This window comes from Mus pahari, chromosome X, assembly GCF_900095145.1.
Source record: "Mus pahari chromosome X, PAHARI_EIJ_v1.1, whole genome shotgun sequence".
In the NCBI taxonomy this organism is placed as follows: domain Eukaryota; kingdom Metazoa; phylum Chordata; class Mammalia; order Rodentia; family Muridae; genus Mus; species Mus pahari.
The window spans coordinates 50,968,041-50,987,257 of record NC_034613.1 but is presented as its reverse complement, the minus strand read 5'-3'; the positions used below and the strand labels follow the sequence as shown (position 1 = coordinate 50,987,257).

General features: G+C 37.4%; 1 protein-coding gene across 5 annotated transcripts in view; it reads left to right on the top strand.

Moving 5' to 3' along the window:
* The window catches only part of Atp11c (ATPase phospholipid transporting 11C), a 179,947-nt gene that overhangs the window by 68,799 nt on the left and 91,931 nt on the right, over positions 1-19,217 (top strand). For all 5 annotated transcript variants that reach the window (XM_021187669.2, XM_021187667.1, XM_029534090.1 and 2 more), the window contains one exon: positions 10,125-10,244. In XM_021187669.2, coding sequence (XP_021043328.1) covers positions 10,125-10,244 — 120 coding nt within the window. The remainder of the gene's footprint in view (positions 1-10,124; positions 10,245-19,217) is intronic.

The following is a 19,217-nucleotide window of genomic DNA, read 5'->3' as shown; positions in this document are numbered from 1 at the left end:
CGCCTGCCTCTGCCTCCCGAGTGCTGGGATTAAAGGCGTGCGCCACCATGCCCAGCATAGGATGTCCTCGTTCTTAATACCTGAGTAGTATCCCATTGTGTAAATGAACCACATTTTCTGTATCAGTTCTTCTGTCCTGGGACATCTAGGTTGTTTCTAGCTTCTGGCTATCACAAATAAGGCCGCTATGAACATAGTAGAACACATGCCCCTGTGGCATGATGGACCATTTTTTGGGTATATGCCTAAAAGTGGTATAGCTGGGTCTTCAGGTACATCTATTTCCAGTTTTTTGAGGAACCTCCAGATTGATTTCCAGAGTGGTTGTACCAGCCTGCAATCCCACCAGCAATGGAGGAGTGTTCCTCTTTCTCCACATCCTCTCCAACATGTATTGTCACCTGAGGTTTTGGTCTTAGCCATTCTGACTGGTGTAAGGTGGAATCTCAGGGTTGTTTTGATTTGCATTTCTCTGATCAATAAGGACTTTGAACATTTCTTTAGGTGCTTCTCAGCCATTTGAGATTCCTCAATTGTAAATTCTCAGTTTAGTTCTATACCCCATTTTTTGATTGGGTTGTTTCATTTTTTGGTGATTGCCTTCTTGAGTTTTTTTTATATATATATTGGATATTAGCCCTCTATTGGATGTGGGGTTAGTGAAGTTTTTTTTTCTAATCTGTAGGTTGCCAATTTGCCTTATTGGCTATGTCCTTTGCTTTACAGAAGCTTTCCAGTTTCACGAGGTCCCGTTTATCAATTCTTGATCTTAGAGCATGGCCATTGGAGTTCTGTTTAGGAAATTTCCCCCTGTGCCAGTGTGTTCTTGACAGTTTATATTTATTGTGGGTTCCTAATTGGCAGTCCTCAAAGACATTGAGATTTAACAAAACACAGAGGTATTTTAAAATTTGCAAATTATTTATTTAATTTTTTATGTCTTATGATACTAAGAGTTCTCTCTTTTACTTCAAAATGCTTACTGATTTTTGTAAATTCTTCTAAACATCTTTTAAGAACAGGTTAGTCTTGGGGTTGTAGAGATGGCTCCATAGTTAAGAACACAGGCTGCTCTTCCAGAGGAGTCAGGCAGCTCACAATCATCTGTAACTCCAGTCCCAGGGATCTGACAACTTCTTCTGGCTTCCACTTCAGGGCACATAGGTGGTACATGGATGTATATGTAGGCAGAATGCCAATGCACATGTCATTTCTCATCATTTTATGGAAAACATTAGTCTCTTGGATGAGAGTGATGACCCAGGCATTAAGAATATGTTCCACTCTAGCAGAGGACCAGGTTTGATTCCTAGCACCTACATGATGGCTCAAAATTATCTGTACTTCTTGTTACTGGTGATTCTTTGTCCTCTTCTGGCTTCTCTAGCCACCAGGCACATGTGTGGTGCATATGCATATCTGCAGGCAAATACTCAAAACATAACATAAAAATAAATCTTTTTCTTTAAAGAAAGAATAATTAGACTAGAATGTACACCTTTAATCCCAGCAGCACTTAGAGGACAGAGGCAGGTAGAACTCTGTTAAGGTATAGGGCAGGACTACATAGTGAGTTCAGACCATCCAGGACTGCATAATAAGCCTTTGTCTCACAAAGAAGCAAGTGAGGTAGATGACTATTTTGTCCCAGTAGTGCACGGGAAGTTTAAAAACAAAGCTTTGGAGAAGGGAAGGGAGTGTATAAACTATGGCATTAATTCTGGAACAATACACAAGTAGCTGTACACTATCTACCATAAAGGGAAAAAAATAATTACTAATTTTGTTGCCAAGATTTCACACAGTTCTAAAACAATGTATGTTTTGGACAACAGCCTCCAATGGCTCCATGGTTGGCCCTCATTTCCCATCTAACAGGAGGCATTGCAAATTTAAACCTGTGCTGGCCTAGTTTTTAAGTTTTATATTACTGTAGTTTTTAACATCTGCAAAAACTATTCTTTTGTTCACATGAATAATTTTGAGTTATTAAAGGTTACCTCTGGCTATTGAGTTAATCCTACTATAGTATTCTTTAGTTAGTGTAACCTCTTTTAGAGATAATGAAATTGAGTCAAAATAACAAAAAAAAATGTTTTCCTCATGTTTCATCCTTAAAAAACACAGATGTAAATATTTCCCAAGAAAATGTGTTTTTTGTTTTTGTTTACTCCATATCTTGTCCTGAAATCCTTACTTCCAGGAAACATTCTTTTTTTTTTTTTCAAGAACAGACTTTTGCTTTATTAAGAACCGAGCAATGAAGATAGCAATTTAACTAGCTAATGTTTGTGAATCAGAATCCAGAGGCACCTCTCATTAAGCCATGTGCCACAATGAAAAGATGAAAATCTGTTATTTTCCTTTCCTTCTAAAAACTGTGTTTGCAGTAGTGAGGAATGAAGCCAAGCCTTGTTTTTCCTTGCTAGGAAAGTACTCTGCCACAGAGCTACTTCCTCAGTCAGGATCATTCCATGTAACTTTTGGGAACTGTTCAAACTAAGTTGACTACAGCAATGGAAACTGTAACTAAAGCAGAAATGAAATAAAACCCTGTTCATACCATCATTTACCTCTTCCTTCTCTTTCTGATGTACTTTAGCCAGAACTTTTCTTCCCTTATACTGTAATATTTTTTCTTTTCTGATCTAAAAAGTAGTTCTTGAATGAGATTTTATCTCTTCTATGTAATAATATTGATTGAAGGTGCTTCCCATACCCAGTGTTTCTTTTTGCTGGATATTGCGGTTTGCTGCTGACATATAAAATTTTTATACCTATGAGAATCTCTAAATAATGAAAATTTTCTACTCCTAAATAAACTTTCCATAGAAACCATTTTCTTATGTCTTACATCTGTTTTGTACAGATCTTTAAAGCTTGGAAATTTAAAATTGTAGTAGTTTTCTTAAGGAGAAACCCAGTGATTCATAACAAATACCTAGATTATATCTCTTAAACTATTCAAAGATCTAAAACTAAAATTTCAGTTAAACTGGGCAATTGGCTTAAGCAGGTATATCTCTGAGAGTTTTAGGCCATTCTGTTTCTCGGCCAGCCAGTGCTACATAGACCCACTTTGAAAATATCAAATATATGTAATTAACATTTGTGAATTGTCCTAAGAAATATAATTGTCATCATTGTTCTTTTTTGTTTTTAAGATTTATTTATTGTTATATGTAAGTACACTGTAGCTGTCTTCAGATACACCAAAAGAGGGCATCAGATCTCATTACAGATGGTTGTGAACTGCCATATGGTTGCTGGGATTTGAACCCAGGACCTCTGGAAGAGCAGTCAGTGCTCTTAACCACTGATCCATCTCTCCAGCCCTGTCATCATTGTTTATTATAGTTAGAAATTAGGGGAAGGAAGAAAGAAATTTTTAAGATGAGGAAAGAATACAATACTGTGCCAACATATTTGGGGGAGGGAGAAAGATGTTCAAATTTATATTGCCAAGGAAAATTAGGATTTTTTAGAGAAAAGTAATAGACAGACACGAAGTGCCATAATAACAGAGGCCAGTCCACTAGAGTGCTGCTTCCACACTAACTCCTTTAGGTCCTCTAGTGCTTCCTTCGCCACTTCCCACCGAAGTACTAACCCTCAAAGGAAAGTTGGCTTTCATCCTAAATTCCAGGAAACTTTGCAAGGATCACAACTTCTTAATGATTTGCAGTCTTCTCTCTGCAACTTAGCTGTTAGAAAATTTTGAGTCAGTATGCAGATGGCCTCGTCTTTTTCTAACACCTCTGAGGTTTGTAATCTGTATTTTATTCTGTTTTCCTGTTACCCAGGTTTGCTCTGTCCAGGAACCTTCTTCTTGCTTTCCTTTTGTTGGTGTATTTATTCATTTTCTGAGGATATTTATCAGTATTTAGCTGGATTGCCAGCTTCTCTTTCTTAGATTTTAGAGCTTAACTACCATTATATTTAGAGTTTTAAGGTTTGTTACACATTTAGAATAAAAGATGGTATACAGATATGGGTAGTGAGAACAAAAAACTTTGTCACCTTATAAAGATATGTTCATCTCTAGTTATGTATGTATTTTGTAAGGCTATATCCAAGTTATGAAAGATACTACTAATAAAGTTAAGTTACTGTGTACCACTAGGGACTCTGGGAGACTGAGATTATAGTCTTTAAATAAAGCAACCTCTGAATCATTTTTTAAAAATTCCTGTTAAAATTGTGAATTACAAAATGCTTACAGCATTTTGATCCATCAACTATATTAAGTAATCTTTTAGAAAAGCTGAATTTTATTTATATTTTTGTAGCTCTGAGTTACTTAGGGTGAAGGCATGGTGTGGGAATGCATAGGATTTGCTGTTTCTGGTAAAATTAAACTGTTCAGTAAATGAGATTGATATAATGAAAAGTACAATTGAAAGCTTGCAACACAGTGTTGTTCTTATATAGGTTCTCACATCTATTCTTTTTAAGTATTGTGCTTGCATATTGGATATGTTTGTGTAGAGCTTAATATTATTTCTGATAGCAATTTTTATTCAGTTAAATATACTGCTAGTAGGTAATTCCTTTTGGTGTCTATAGAAAAATTTCATCCACATAACTGTTTTGATCAGATGTTTACAAATTTCAGTAAATAGGACCGTAATTAAGATCTAAAGGCAAAGCCAAACAAAGCATCCTATATGTTTACTTTACTAACTGGGGTAAAGGAGGAAGAAGCAGCTTGATCACTTAAGAAGTTGCAGTAAAAGCAAAATGTGAAACATATATTCTTAAGATTCATTTTCCAGCTGGGGAGTGGCAGTGCACCCCTTTAATCCCAGCACTTGGGAGGCAGAGGCACGCAGATTTTTGAGTTCCAGGCCAGCCTGGTCCACAGAGTGAGTTCTAGGACAGCCAGGGCTACACAGAGAAACCCTGTTCAACCACCCCCCCCCAAAGATTTATTTTGCATTATGACTGTAAATTAAAATTAGGATTTTTTTTGCCTTGGTTTGTTACAACAGAATGAGCGTGGAAACCTCAGCTAATTGACTATTGAACAGACTGTAGTAATTTTAACCAAGAAGCTCAATATACTGTAGTCAAATTGTGGTGCTGTACTGTTCTCTTCCTTGCACTGTTCCCCACAAATCCTGAGATAGTTATCTGACGTTGGGGATCCTTTTAAATAGGCATCTGAACTTTTGACTTTTGATCAAATGTATTTTTTTTTTTTTTTTAGCATTGAGATTGTTTTTTCCATTTTTAGCCATATTTAGTTACAATATACTAATGTTTCAAGGAAGAAAATAGCTTTGGTTAGGTGTGAATAGTTTAAAACCATTTGTATATTCTCAGTTTATTTTAATTTAATTTCTATGTTTATTTTATGTGTATGTGTGTTTTGGCTGCCTGTATGTCTGTGCGTCAAGTGCATGCCTGGTGCCAGGGAAGTCAAAAGAGTATGTCAGATTTCTTGGCAGGAGTTATAGACAATTGTGTGCTGCCCAATGGCTTCTGGAAGAATACCCAGTGCTCTCTTAACTGTTGAGACATCTCTCCAGCTCCTTTCAAGTTTTAATTGGTATTTTTCTTAGCTTTTATTTATTATAAGAACTCAAGCAGAGGAGTCTGACCATTCAAAACAATTATGTAATTATCAAGGATAACATCTGCTAAGATCATTTGCTAATAAGACAGATAGCTTTGCATTATATCAGTGCCTATAAGTTTCATTATTAATGATCTGAATGGAAGACAAGAGATAAACAAACAAAATTTTCATTTTGTGAACAGTTTGAAGTGGTTTGAAAAGACATTGTTTAATAATGAATTTTTTTGGATTTTACCATGTAAAAGGAAATTATTCAAAGTATTGTAACCTGAAGGAAAAATGCAGGCAGGATTATAAGTACTATATTGAAAATTTATAGGTTGATAGTTGACAATTAGCATAATTTTAATACAGTAAGGTAGCAGTAATTTTCAGGCTCACTTATATATTTTTCACCTGTAAAACATCCAGAAAAATATTAAGCAATAGACCCATATCTCAGTGTGAATGTAATGGTCAAGATTAATAATCACAGATATATATCTGTCTAGGTGATTTAAGTTTACCAACAAACCTGAAAAGGATGGCGAGGTATGCTTTGTTTCCACTCCACTGTTAGCTGTTGCAGTTACAGTTTTGTATTGAGGCTCTTACTTATCCATTCAAAGGTCTGAATGCAAGAATCAAATTATACTTCCAACGGCTTTCCTTTTAAAATGAATATCAAAGCCATAGGCCAAAGATAATCATAATTGAGAATAGCTCAATTTTTGCTGTTTTGCAGTTTTTGCTGTTTTGAGTGATTATTTTTTATATAAATGTGTGTGTTGCAGTTTTTGCTGTTTTGAGTGATTATTTTTTATATAAATGTGTGTGTGTGTGTGTGTGTGCGCGAGTGTTTCAAAAACTAGGCATAGGAAGGTGATTTTTGTTTGCTGAGATGGGGTTCTGCATTGCCCAGCCAGCCTATAGTCCCCAGTTTTCCTGCCTCCCAAGTGCTGACACAGGCAGGCAATTTTTATCATAAGAAAGAAATTTAAGCTTTATTCTTGGTTATGCTATATGTTCTGAGTGTAATTTTAATGTTTTTACAGTTTTAAGAATACTTTTTAAGTAGTGTTTGTGTCAGTACAATAGAGTCTGTGCTAGCCTATTTAATGCTTAAAAATTAATGTTTATAAGAACATTTTGATGGGACTCAATCCATCACAAGATGGACTCCTAATAAACTTGAATGCATTACCAGTGACAGGAATTATATACTCCTACACCAAAACTATATTGTCTTCCATCCAAATGATATCATTTCTTAATGTTTCCTTCTTGGATTTCTCTGATTTGGCAAAAGCACCTATATTATTTAAAAAATCATGGGAACTAACACTACTGTTTTTTTCTAATTTATTTATTTGCATTCCAGATTTTATTCCTCCCTCCCCCCATCCACCCTCCAACTGCTCCACATCCCACACCTCCTCCCCTCACCCCTGTCTCCACATGGTTGTCCCCACTCCTCATCTCACCTGACCTTTAAACTCCCTGGGGCCTCCAGTCTCTTGAGGGTTAGATGCAGCTTCTCTTAATGAACACAGACCTGGCAGTCCTCTACTGTATATGTGCGTTGGGGCTCTCATATCAGCTGGTGTATGCTGCCTGGTTGGTGGTCCAGTGTTTGAGAAATCTTGGGGGTCCAGGTTAATTAAGACTGCTGGTCCTCCTACAGGGTCGACCTTCTCAGGTTCTTCCAGCCTTTTCCTAATTCAGCAACAGGAGTCATCTTCTTTTATCTGTCTCTGACTCTTTTAGCTGCTTGTTGGATCTTCCAGAGTGCAATCATGCTAGGTCCCTTTGTGTGAGCGCTCTATAGCCTCAGCAATCTTGGGACCTCCCCTTGAGCTGGATCCCTCTTTGGGCCTGTCCCTGGACCTTCTTTTCATCAGGCTCTTCTCCATTTCCATCCCTGCAGTTCTTTCAGACAGGAACAAATATGGGTCAGAGTTGTGACTGTGGGATGGCAACCCTGTTCCTCACTTGATGCCCTGGAGGTAGGCTCTACAAGTTCCCTCTCTCCACTGTCAGGCCTTTCATCCAAAGTCCCGCCCTTTGAGTCCTGAGAGTCTCGCCTCCCAGGTCTCTGGTACATTCTAGAGGGAATCCCCAACTTCCTACCTCCCAAGGTTGCCTGTTTCTACTCTCTCCATTGGCCCTAGGGACTCCAGTCCTTTTCCCTCACTGAATACCAGATCATGTTCCCCTATCCTTCCCAACCCCCAGTCCACATTCTATCCAATCTGTAGGACACCAATTTATCTTATTGACTATGTCCTTTGCTTTACAGAAGCTTTCCAGTTTCATGAGGTCATGTGACCTTTATCAATTCTTGATCTTAGAGCATGAGCCATTGGAGGTCTGTTTAGAGTTCTGTTTAGAAAAGTTCCCCTTGTGCCAATGAGTTCAAGGCTCTTTCCCACTTTCTCTTCTATTAGATTCAGTGTATATGGTTTTATGTTGAGGTCCTTGATCCATTTCGACTTGAGCTTTGTGCAAGGTGACAAATCTGGGTGTATTTTCATTTTTCTACATACAGACAGCCAGTTAGACCAGCACCATTTACTGAAGAGGCTTTCTTCTATCCATTGTATATTTTTGGCGTCTTTGTCAAAGATCAAGTGTCCATAAGTGTGTGATTTTATTTCTGAGTCTTAAATTCTATTCCATTGATCATCATGTCTGTCTCTGTACCAATACCATGCAGTTTTTATCACTATTGCTTGGTAGTAAAGCTTAAGGGATGGTGTTTCCCCTAGCTGTTCTTTTATTGTTAAGAATTGTTTTGGCTATTCTGGCTTTTTTGCCTTTCCAGATGAATTTGAGAATTGCTCTTTCCATGTCTTTGAAGAATTGTGTTGGGATTTTGATTAGTATTGCACTGAATCTATAGATTGCCTTTGGTAGGATGGCCATTTTTACTTTGTTAATTCTGGCAATCTATGAGCATGGGAGATCTCTCCAGTTTCTTTCTTTTTTTGACATCTTTTTATTATTATTATTATCATTTTCTTTATTTGCATTTCAAATGCTATCCTGAAAGTTCCCTATACTCCCCCCCCCGCCCCTGCTCCCCTACCCACCCACTCCCACTTCTTGGCTCTGGTCTTCCCCTGTGCTGGGTCATATAAAGTTTGCAAGACCAAGGTACCTCTCTTCCCAATGATGGCTGATTAAGCCATCTTCTGCTACATATGCAGCTAGAGACACAAGCTCTGGGGGTACTGGTTAGTTCATATTGTTGTTCCATCTACAGGGTTGCAGCCCCCTTCAGGTCCTTGGGTACTTTCTCTAGCTCCTCCATTGGGGGCCCTGTGTTCCATCCAATAGTTGACTATGAGCCTCCACCTCTGTGTTTGCCAGGCACTGGCATAGCCCCACAAGAGGCTGCAATATTAGGGTCCCTTCAGCAGAATCTTGCTGGCATGTGCATTAGTATCTGGGTTTGGTGGCTGATGATGGGATGGATTCTCAGATGGGGTAGTCTCTGGATAGTCCATCCTTTCATCTTAGCTCTAAATTTTGTCTCTGTACCTATATCCTTTCATGGGTATTTTGTTCCTTATTCTAAGGAGGAATGAAGTATCCACAGGATGTTTCTATTCCTGCACAAATATCATGACCAAGAAGCAAGTTGGTGAGGAAAGGGTTTTATTCAGCTTACACTTCCATCACCAAAGGAAGTCAGGACTGGAACTCAAGCAGGTCAGGAAGCAGGAGCAGAGGCCATGGAGGGATGTTACTTGCTTCCCTGGCTTGCTCAGCCTGCTCTCTTATAGAACTCAAGACTACCAGCTCAGAGATGGTCCCACCCACAAGAGGCCCTCCTGCTTGATCACTAATTGAGAAAATGCCCCACAGCTGGATCTCATGGAGATACTCTCCTTTTTCTGTGATAACTCCATCCTGTGTCAAGTTGACACATAAAACCAGCCAGTACACTAGGGCATGAGAAGATGAAGAATGTAACAATTTAAGGAATAACAAATGAGTTTAGGTGGATGGATGTGTCTAGGGCTTACACTGTGATTAAGAAATCATTGTTTGGGAGAATTGAATGAACCTGCATAGGAAATAGACAACACTTGTGTCAAAAATCTGTTCAAGTCTAGTTTATTATTGAATCTTCCTTCCTGAAAATAAGAGATTAGTTAAAGAAAATACACAGAAAATAATAGTTGCAATTAACTTTCTTCTGTGGGGTATCCAGCACAGTACAGTATCAGAGTAAACACTCTTACAACATCTTTCCAAGAGTCTTATTATCAAATTAGCAGCATATCAATCAGAGTGCCATATTTTGAGGTAAAGTTCTCTAGATGCCTTTAATTGCTTTCTGTAACTATTTTAGAAATGTACTGTTGGCTTTAGAATAGTTGGTTCAAACAACAGTTTTGCTAGGATAATTTGTTTTCTTGCTAAGAGATTTGTGGATTTTAATTTCTAGACAGGGTTTTTACCATTCCCCGCTTCTCTGATTCACCAGAATTCTAAGCTTGGTAAAAACATGGGGAAACATGGTGAAAAGCTGACCTTTTCCTTCTTTCTTGGCTAGTGTGCTGGAGAAGAGAAACGAGTTGGTACACGCACAGTGTTTGTTGGCAATCATCCCATTTCTGGAACAGAAGCTTATATTGCACAAAGATTTTGTGATAATAGAATAGTCTCATCTAAGGTAAGTTTGTTTTTTTAAATTAATTTATTTACATCCCAATCACTTCTCCCCCAGTTTCCCCTCACATAATCCCTCCCCAATAACCCCTCTCCTTCTCCTCTGAGAGGATTCCTTTCCCCCACCCCGTATATCATCCAACCCTGGCACATCAAGTCTCTTCAGGGTCAGGTGCATCCTATCCTATTGTGGTCAGACAAGGTAGCCCTGTTGGGAAACAGATTCCATAGACAGGCTGTTGCCTTAGGGACAGCCCCCACTCCAGTTGTTGGGGTACCCCGTGGAGACTGAGCTGCACATCTACAACATATGTGCCAGGGGCCTTGCTCCAGCCTGTGTGTGTCTTTTGATTGGTGTCTTAGTCCCTGAGAGCTCCTAAGGGTCCAGGTTAGTTGACTCTATTGGTCTTCCTGTGGGGTTTCCATCCCCTCAGGGCCTGCAATCCTTCCTCCTATTCTTCCAAAAGAGTCTCCAAGAGCCATCTACTGTCTAATTGTGGGTGTATGCATCTGTCTGAGTCAGCTGTTGTGTAGAGCCTCTCAGGACAGTTATGCCAAACTCCTGTCTGCAAGCATAACACTATCATTGTGTCAGGGATTGGTGCTTGTCCATGGGTCTCAGGTTGGGCTGATTGTTGGTTGGCCATTCCCTCAGACTCTGCTCCATCCTTGTTCCTGCATTTCTTTTAGACAGGACAAATTTTGGGTCGAAATTTTTGTGGGTGTGTTGGTGTCCTTATCCCTCCACTGGGGGTCCTGCCTGGATACAGGAGTGGCCTCTTCAGGTTCCATTTTCCTACTATTAGGATTAGATAACCCATGAAGACTTCTGGGGCTTCCCCCATTGCAGGTGTCTGGAACTTCCTAGGAATCTCTAGAAAGTCTTAAAAAAAATATTCATGAGAAGTTCATAAAAAGTTGGATATATTCATTTATGCTTCTAAAGATGCTGATGCATTTATATATGTATACACACATGGTCATGTACAAATCATAATGCCAACTGTGGTAATTAATACTCTGAACAGTAATTTACTTTTTTTAAAAAAGGTTTATTTATTATTATATCTAAGTACACTGTAGCTGTCTTCAGATGCACCAGAAGAGGGCATCAGATCTCATTATGGATCGTTGTGAGCCACCATGTGGTTGCTGGGATTTGAACTCTGGACCTTCGAAAGAACAGTCAGTGCTCTTAACCACTGAGCCATCTCTCCAGCCCAGTAATTTACTTTTTAAAAAGCCTATCACTTGCCTCCCATTATGATTCACAGTGCCTGTTGTTGGTGCATATTACTTCAGGCCTTAAAATGTGCTACAAGTAATAATTATTGTGCTGGGGAGAGGTGTTTCTCAGTGGTAGAACATTTGCCAACATGGGGACTTATTAATTATTTATTGTGTAAAGCTTTCTGAATTGCCCTTGAAAGGATTAAACTGTACATGATTTACATTCTTTTGGAGGGTGCTTAGTGACTTCCATTTACATCTCTCCTCTCCTCCATCTTGCTTCTGACTTGTGATTCTGGGTCCTACAGGGTACATTTTGCCTGTATATTGCTTGACCTATAAAGTTTAGCCACAGCACTTTTTGAATAATGGTCTTAGTTTAGTATGGTCTAAGTTGAGAGCAGGGTCCTACAAGTTTGAATATTTGTATTTAAATCTTGATAAAGTATTTATTAGCTATACCACCTTTATTAAATTAATGAATACAGTCTATAAAATGACTAATACTTCATAGATGGAAGCACTTCTTACAGCTCCTAGTACCCAGTAGTCATCACTCTGCTAGTCCTAATTTACTGATCTTTATTGCTGGCCAACCAGGAAAGGTGCTAGATAGTAGATACCTGGTTTATTACAATCACTTATAGCAAGGAGCATATTTTGATAATGTTCTTGACTTCCAAATGCAGTCTGGCAAAAGAGAGCTAAAATATCAGTGACATTTAATTCAGTGCACATCTGCAGTCACTTAGGCTCTAAAATTCTTCCTTTAACAATATAGCATGTTCTCATATTCAAATATTCCTTTAGTTTCTCCTTTAGGCAATGGCATAATGGAGATTGTTTTCAGTTCAAATATTAATATAAAAATATAAGCAGAAGCACACAGCTCTTTGGGTTCTAGGACAGCTGGGATTGTATTGTGAGAGACCTTGTATCTACAAAAAGAAAGAAATAAAAGATTAATATGTAAAATCTGAATGTGAAAACTGAGAAGCCCAGTGAACCGATATGTATGTAAGCCTGTAGAACACCTCAACAATCAGATAAAATGCTTATTTTCTTTTACTCTTACACATTGTTGCAGAACTTTTAGTCATAGTCAAGGGCTTATATACTTGTATGTGAGGTAGTGAATAATAGTCTTTGCAGTATAGATTTGGACTTACTCCATGTTACCCAACTAAGCAAACAATTATAGACCTTTGGCTCACAATCATAGACACAAGAACTAAAAGGTCTTTTGAGGTTCATCTTGTTGACTTAGAGATAGAGAAACTAAACCCAGAGAAAGCTCCCACTTTGATAAGCAAGCACTTGAGATAAAGCCAGGAACAGAACTACTGTGTAAGGCCCTATAACTTTGAAGAAAAATTCCTTTTCATATTATGCAGTTTGTGTACCATCCTCAGCTTTATTCTCTTCTCCATCAATATGAAAGAATTATGATTTTCTCTACTGTCTTATATGGAAGACAGTAAAGAACTATGCTGATGGTGACTTTTCATTAAATTATGATTATTTGTTGCCCTTTAGTTCTCAATCATTATGTATTTAATGGAATGCTTTTTCAAATTTTATGTAACTTCCATTTTAGCATCTAAAACAATGCAATAACATGTTTTTGTGTTTTAAAGAGCACAAGAGAGAGTTAAAATTTTGTTTCTAAGCAAACCACGATACAGATGTGGACATTTTGTACACTTATGACTAAGATACCTCTAGGCACCCTCCTCTGAATACCATACATATAGTTTTTCTAATTAATTGTTTTGTTTTTTAATAAAAACTGTTGAGCTATACAAAGAAGAATATTGACAATACAGTAATTTCAGGAAAAAAGGCTGACCTCAATTCATTTGTGTGTGTGTGTGTGTGTGTGTGTGTGTGTGTGTGTGTGTGTTTGTGTTGTTACTACCTCTCAAGTGCTAATGTTATAGATATGCATCACTATACTAGGTTTAGAAAGAAATGTTAATATGACAACCTTAGTTTGGTGAATGTTAATGATAGTGCGTATTTTTGTCGATGAGGACCTCATTTCTGGGAACAAAAATGTGGTTGGGGGGTGTTTGTTTGTTTGTATTTTTGGCTTTGTTTTGTCTTACTATATAGCTCTAGCTATCCTTAAACTCAGTATGTAGACCAGACTGACCTCAACCTCACAGAAATCTGCCTTCCTCTGCCTCCCAAGTGCCAGGATTAAAAGCACGTGCTACCATGCCCAGTTTAGAAGAAGTGAATAGGAAGTTAAAATTGTTTAACTTGAACCTTAATTTTCTTATCCATAAAATAGGTAAATTGCATTGTTCATTTCAGGAGATTGTAATGAGAATGGAATTAATGATACATATAAGGCATTTAGCACTATGTTTGCCATGTGTTAACATAGCAAATGTATCTGTTTGTTATTTGTATTCTGTGATTATTCCAGTGCATTACTATATATTTTCTTGGCCTCTTTGATTTGAATGTATGGAGAGGGTTCTTTTTAGAAGTGAGCCTTTGGATCTGCTCTGAAGAAACCAACAATTTTATAATTGCACCTTGTCTTCATTGCATTACCTTTGGTTCCATATATTTGTACCATGGTCTTTTAATTGAAGAAATATAAAATTGATAGCATATGCTAACTGTATTTAAACAGTATAGCAAATGCAATTTTCCTTTCTCTACTCTGTCAAAAAATTCTTGCTTTTTGAGTGCTTTTTCTTTACAAGTAACTTCCTGTAAAGTCAGTGCTACAGGAAATGTATGTTATAAATGCAGGGTGCACTGAAGACAAACACTTTGACCTTAAATTTTATTTACTTATAAAATTAGCTACTTCAGGAACACAAATACTTCCTTAGGAAAAAAATGAGGCCTTACTTAATCTAAAGTATTCTACAGGGACTTTGGGTTATAACCATAATTTTCTAGCTGGAAGAGAATTGGAAATTCTCTTCTTTAATAAAAGGAGCATTAATTTTCTCTTATAAATTCTGAGCTCCAGTGTCTCTTCAGTGAAATAAGAATAGTGTGTTAATACATAGTTCATTTATAATGTTAAACATGTCTTTGATCAGAGTTTTAGGTCTAAAATTATGCTATCATTTCCTTTATTTAAAAAACTGAATTGAGGCCAGTAAAATGGTTCAGTGGGTAAAGGCGCTTGCCACCAAACCTGATGATCTGGTTCCTACTTGGAATAAAGTGAGTATTGACCCCCATAAGATGTCCCCTGACCTCCACATGTACATTGTAGCACACATGTATGTACTCGTTCATACATAGACAATAAGTAATACAATAAACAAACAAATGATAAAAAGCAAAGTCATTAATGGCAGTATTTATTAAAACTGAGAGGAAATCTTTCATTTTTGTCAAACTCACTAAAAATAACCTTTAAATTTTACTAAGTTCTGATTTGGTTGTAGTCAGTGACTGTATTGGGTTTTGGAGATTGGGATTTACAGTAGATGAAAGTGTGAAAAATTAAAGATCTGTAGTGGAGGTAGACTGTAAAGCTCAAAATTCTACTTACTGCCTACATAAAAGAGAATAGATAAGAACTTGACTATGCTAATTTAGCCAAGTGAGCAGTTACCAATATAAAAACTTACTGACAATTAATCTTACTTTTCTATTCTATAGCATCCAGATGATTCTAGTAGGTAGGGAAGGTTGTGTTCTTTGTGCAGTTCAGTTTACTGGTAACTTTATAAGTTACTTTTTAAATAGTATTTCATTTTTACCTGTCTCCCTGTTCCCCCTTTTTTGTTTTTTGTTTGTTTTTGACAAGGTTTTGTTATTTTCCCCTACATTGGCTTGCCTATGTAGTTCAGGCTGTCCTTGAACTCCTAGCAATCCTCCTATCTTACCTTCCTGAGTAGAAAGATTACAGATATGTGCTGACACACCTGCCTTTGTTTAACTTTTGCTTGTACTATACAAAATATTAGCACTTCATCCTCCCCGTCAGCAGTTTTAATGCTAAGTGAGAAACTTGGTGGACTTAACATAAAAACAGCCATTTCCACTCTTTTCTCTGGAGCTTGGGATAAAACATAAAACTACACCTATGCTGGATAACTACTCATTCACTGAGCTATACCACATACTTCAGGCACAAATCAAATAAAGCTCAAGCCTTCAGTTGCTTAGTTCATATTCACTTCAGCTCACCTACTTTATATATTTTGAGATTTATTTAATAGAAAATTTGATTTTAGTTGTTTTTAGATGGTAGATGTTTGAGTCAGTAACACAACTTTTGATCTAATACAAGTTTTAGAAGCTCTGAGTGTGTGTGTGTGTGTGTGTGTGTGTGTGTGTATCCACCTCTACCAATTATTTAACTCACTACAAAATAAGTGAAAATACTCTCCATAAAAAAATATATGCAGTGCTAGTATTTTATGTAGAAACATTTTTAAACATATTCTTAAATCTTTGGACAGATTTTTAACTTTATGGCTCCATATTAAGATAGTTTAAGGAAAAACACCTCAACAATTAAGAGCATTTGCTTTTCCTAGCACCCACATGAAGGCTCAGGCACCAGGCACATGCATCATGCATAGACATACATTCAGGCAAGATACCTGTATATAGGAAATATAAATACAGTATTTTTTAAATAGCACAAGTATCTTCTTGGCAAGAACTTAGGACAGAAAATTCACTTCATCACTATATTTAAAATAACTACTATATGCGCTTTCTTCCTGTGATTGGCATTATTTTTATTTGTGTAGCAGCAAACCAAGTCTGAGAGTCCTGTTTTTAGATAAAAAAGTGAACTTTAATAACTTCATGTATATGTCTAATGTTCCATTTTGCTTCTGATTAGAAAACTCTTTGAAAATGTTTTTCTTTCAGCAGCATGATTTTATTTATATATTTATATTTATATAGATGGTCGTAAGGTACCATTTGGTTGCCAAGAATTGAACTCAGGACCTGGAGGAGCAGCCAGTAGTACTCTTAACTGCTGAGGCATTTCTCCAGCCCAATAATGTTTCTTTTTTTTTATTATTATATGTAAGTACATTGTAGCTGTCTTCAGACACTCCAGAAGAGGGCGTCAGATCTTGTTACGGATGGTTGTGAGCCACCATGTGGTTGCTGGGATTTGAACTCTGGACCTTCGGACGAGCAGTTGAGTGCTCTTACCCACTGAGCCATCTCACCAGCCCCCAATAATGTTTCTTAATCTGTGCTAATCTAGTTTATAAAATAGATGAGTGTTTCTTAATTTACTTTTTTTCTTTTACTTACTCATTTTACATCCCACTCATTTCAGTGATTTCAATGGCCAGTACATAAATTTTACTCATTGTTTTTGGATTGATTTAGAGGCCTCAGTGGTGGTTTAACAGTTGTGGTTCTAGGACTCAGCAGGCCAAAGCAGGAGGATTGCCCTGAGTGTGAGATTAGACTTAGCTGTAGTATTAGACCCTGCTCAAAACAAACATCCTCATGTTTCTTGTCAAATACCATGTCAGACACTTATGGGAAGGGAAGTTATAACACCCTGAGGTCTTATCTCAGGTCCTTCTAAAGAGAAGAACACTAGTTTCCAATGACAAGACTAAGCAAAGTTCGAAGGAAAATGTTAATCTGCTAGAGTAAAAGCAAGCAAGGCATGGAGTGTACCTACTTCAGTAAAGACCTGATTTGAATCCTTAGTATTGCAAAACAACAGTAATGATAAGAGGAATAGATCCAAAAAAAAGGTTCCCTTTGATCTGTTAATACTACTTGTATTAAGGACTTTTAAGTGGCCTTAATGCTTATTTGTTTAGTTTTTAAAAGAAAACAAACATGTAGTTTGAGAACAGAAGGTCAGTGTCCCAGAAGTTCAGCTGTTAGCTTGAGTTTATTGGAATTTATCCTTCATTTATTTATTTACTTGAAATTGGTGGGACAGTTAAATTCCTGTTTTAAATTGTATTGGGTTTCCAAGTGACAATATCGATGCTTTTAAAAGTTTATTTTCTTTTTTTAGTCACAAGCCACTTTGAGAATATCATAAAAAACGTGTGAATTCTTTTTCCCAAATGCTCAGTGAGCACTTGGGACGTTTTTGGATGCTTTGTTGTTGATTGGTTTTTGGTTGGTTGTTTGGTTGGTTGGTTGGTTGGTTGGTTGGTTGGTTTCTGGCAAAATCTCATTCAGGAAGACCTGAAACTCATAAAGATCCTCCTGCCCCTGTCCCTCAGTGCTGGGCTTTAATGTGTCTCTGGCATTTCTGTGTTTACTTTTAAAAAAACATTTATTTTGTTAGTGTGCCATCTCCCACCACTCTGGTTCTCTTTGAGGTACTTATTTTGAACCTTAGAAATAATCTTTAGTTGGCTATTGATATCTTAGTTTTCTTTCTATCACTGTGATAAAGCATAGTGACCACAGCAACTTGAGAAGGAAAGTGTGTACTTTACCTTACAGTTTATCATCACAATGGAACTCAAGGCAAGAACTGAACCCCTTGTGCGAATGCTGCTTACAGACTTGTTCCTCCTGGTTTGCTCAGTTTCCTTGCTTGCTTATATACCCCAGGACCACCTGCCCTGGGATGGCACAGCCTATAGGCTTGATTAAAGTTCAGTCTGATGAGGGTGTTTTCTCAATTGAGGTTCCTTCGTGTCAGGTGACTCTGTCATGTGTCAAGTTGACAAACAACAACAAAGAAACAAAAAAACAACAACCAACAAAACCCTGTCCAGCACAATTATACTCTAGCTGTCCATTTGACTTCTTTCTCTTTAGATTCTCTTGTTTAAAGGAGATGTTATAGCCAACAAGATGTCACAGATTGTAAATGTATGTAAGTCTGGCAACCCAAATTTGATACCTGGGACCCACATAAGGGTTTGGAAGGAGAAATATGATGCCTTAAAAGTATCAACTCACCTCCACATGTACACCATAGTGGATTCACTCCATTCCTAGCCACAAAATAAATACATAAAATTGTTTAATATAAATTTAAAAATTTTTAAAGCGATTAGCAGTAAATTCCCATATACCTTGACATGCTCTAAGACTTTGGCTTTCCAGCAGCTATATCCATGGATATATGCTCATGACATGCAAATGATTGGAGGAGAGACTTTCCAAGTATAAATTCAGACTTTTGCCTTAAAAGGACTTTTTTTCATCCTGGTTTTAAGTCTTCTGTAGTATAATATGTCCTACTTCTGATATTTTTGAAATGGCCCAGTCCTTGAGCTTTAGGTGTAAATAAGAAATTGCATGGTATGCACTCAATTTGTGCTTCTTCATCTTTGCACTTATTCTCAGATAGGTGGTACTGATAGAGACACTGATCTGAACTTAGTGTCTCCACAAAGTTAAACTTGACTTTTGATCAGAAAGATGAGCTACTAACCAAAGTGGAAGAGCAAGGACTTAGGACAAGCTCACTTGCTTTGTCTTCTCCTGGAGGTGGCAGCTGTCTTCTTCCCACTGCTTAGGGTTTAGCCTTACAGTCTTTGGTGAATGGCTCATTTTTAAAAGGGGCTTACAACTCTGCAAACAAAAGTTTTACCAAGTCAGGTTGAGAGATGAAAACATTTGCATAGGGTTTTACAAAGTGGGGGAGATAAAATGATTGGAACTCTTTTTATTTTGACTTTTTTTTATTAGATATTTTCTTTATTTACATTTCAAATGCTATCCTGAAAGTTCCCTATACCCTCCCCCTGCCCCTGCTCCCCTACCCACCCAGTCCCATTTCTTGGCCCTGGCATTCCCTTCT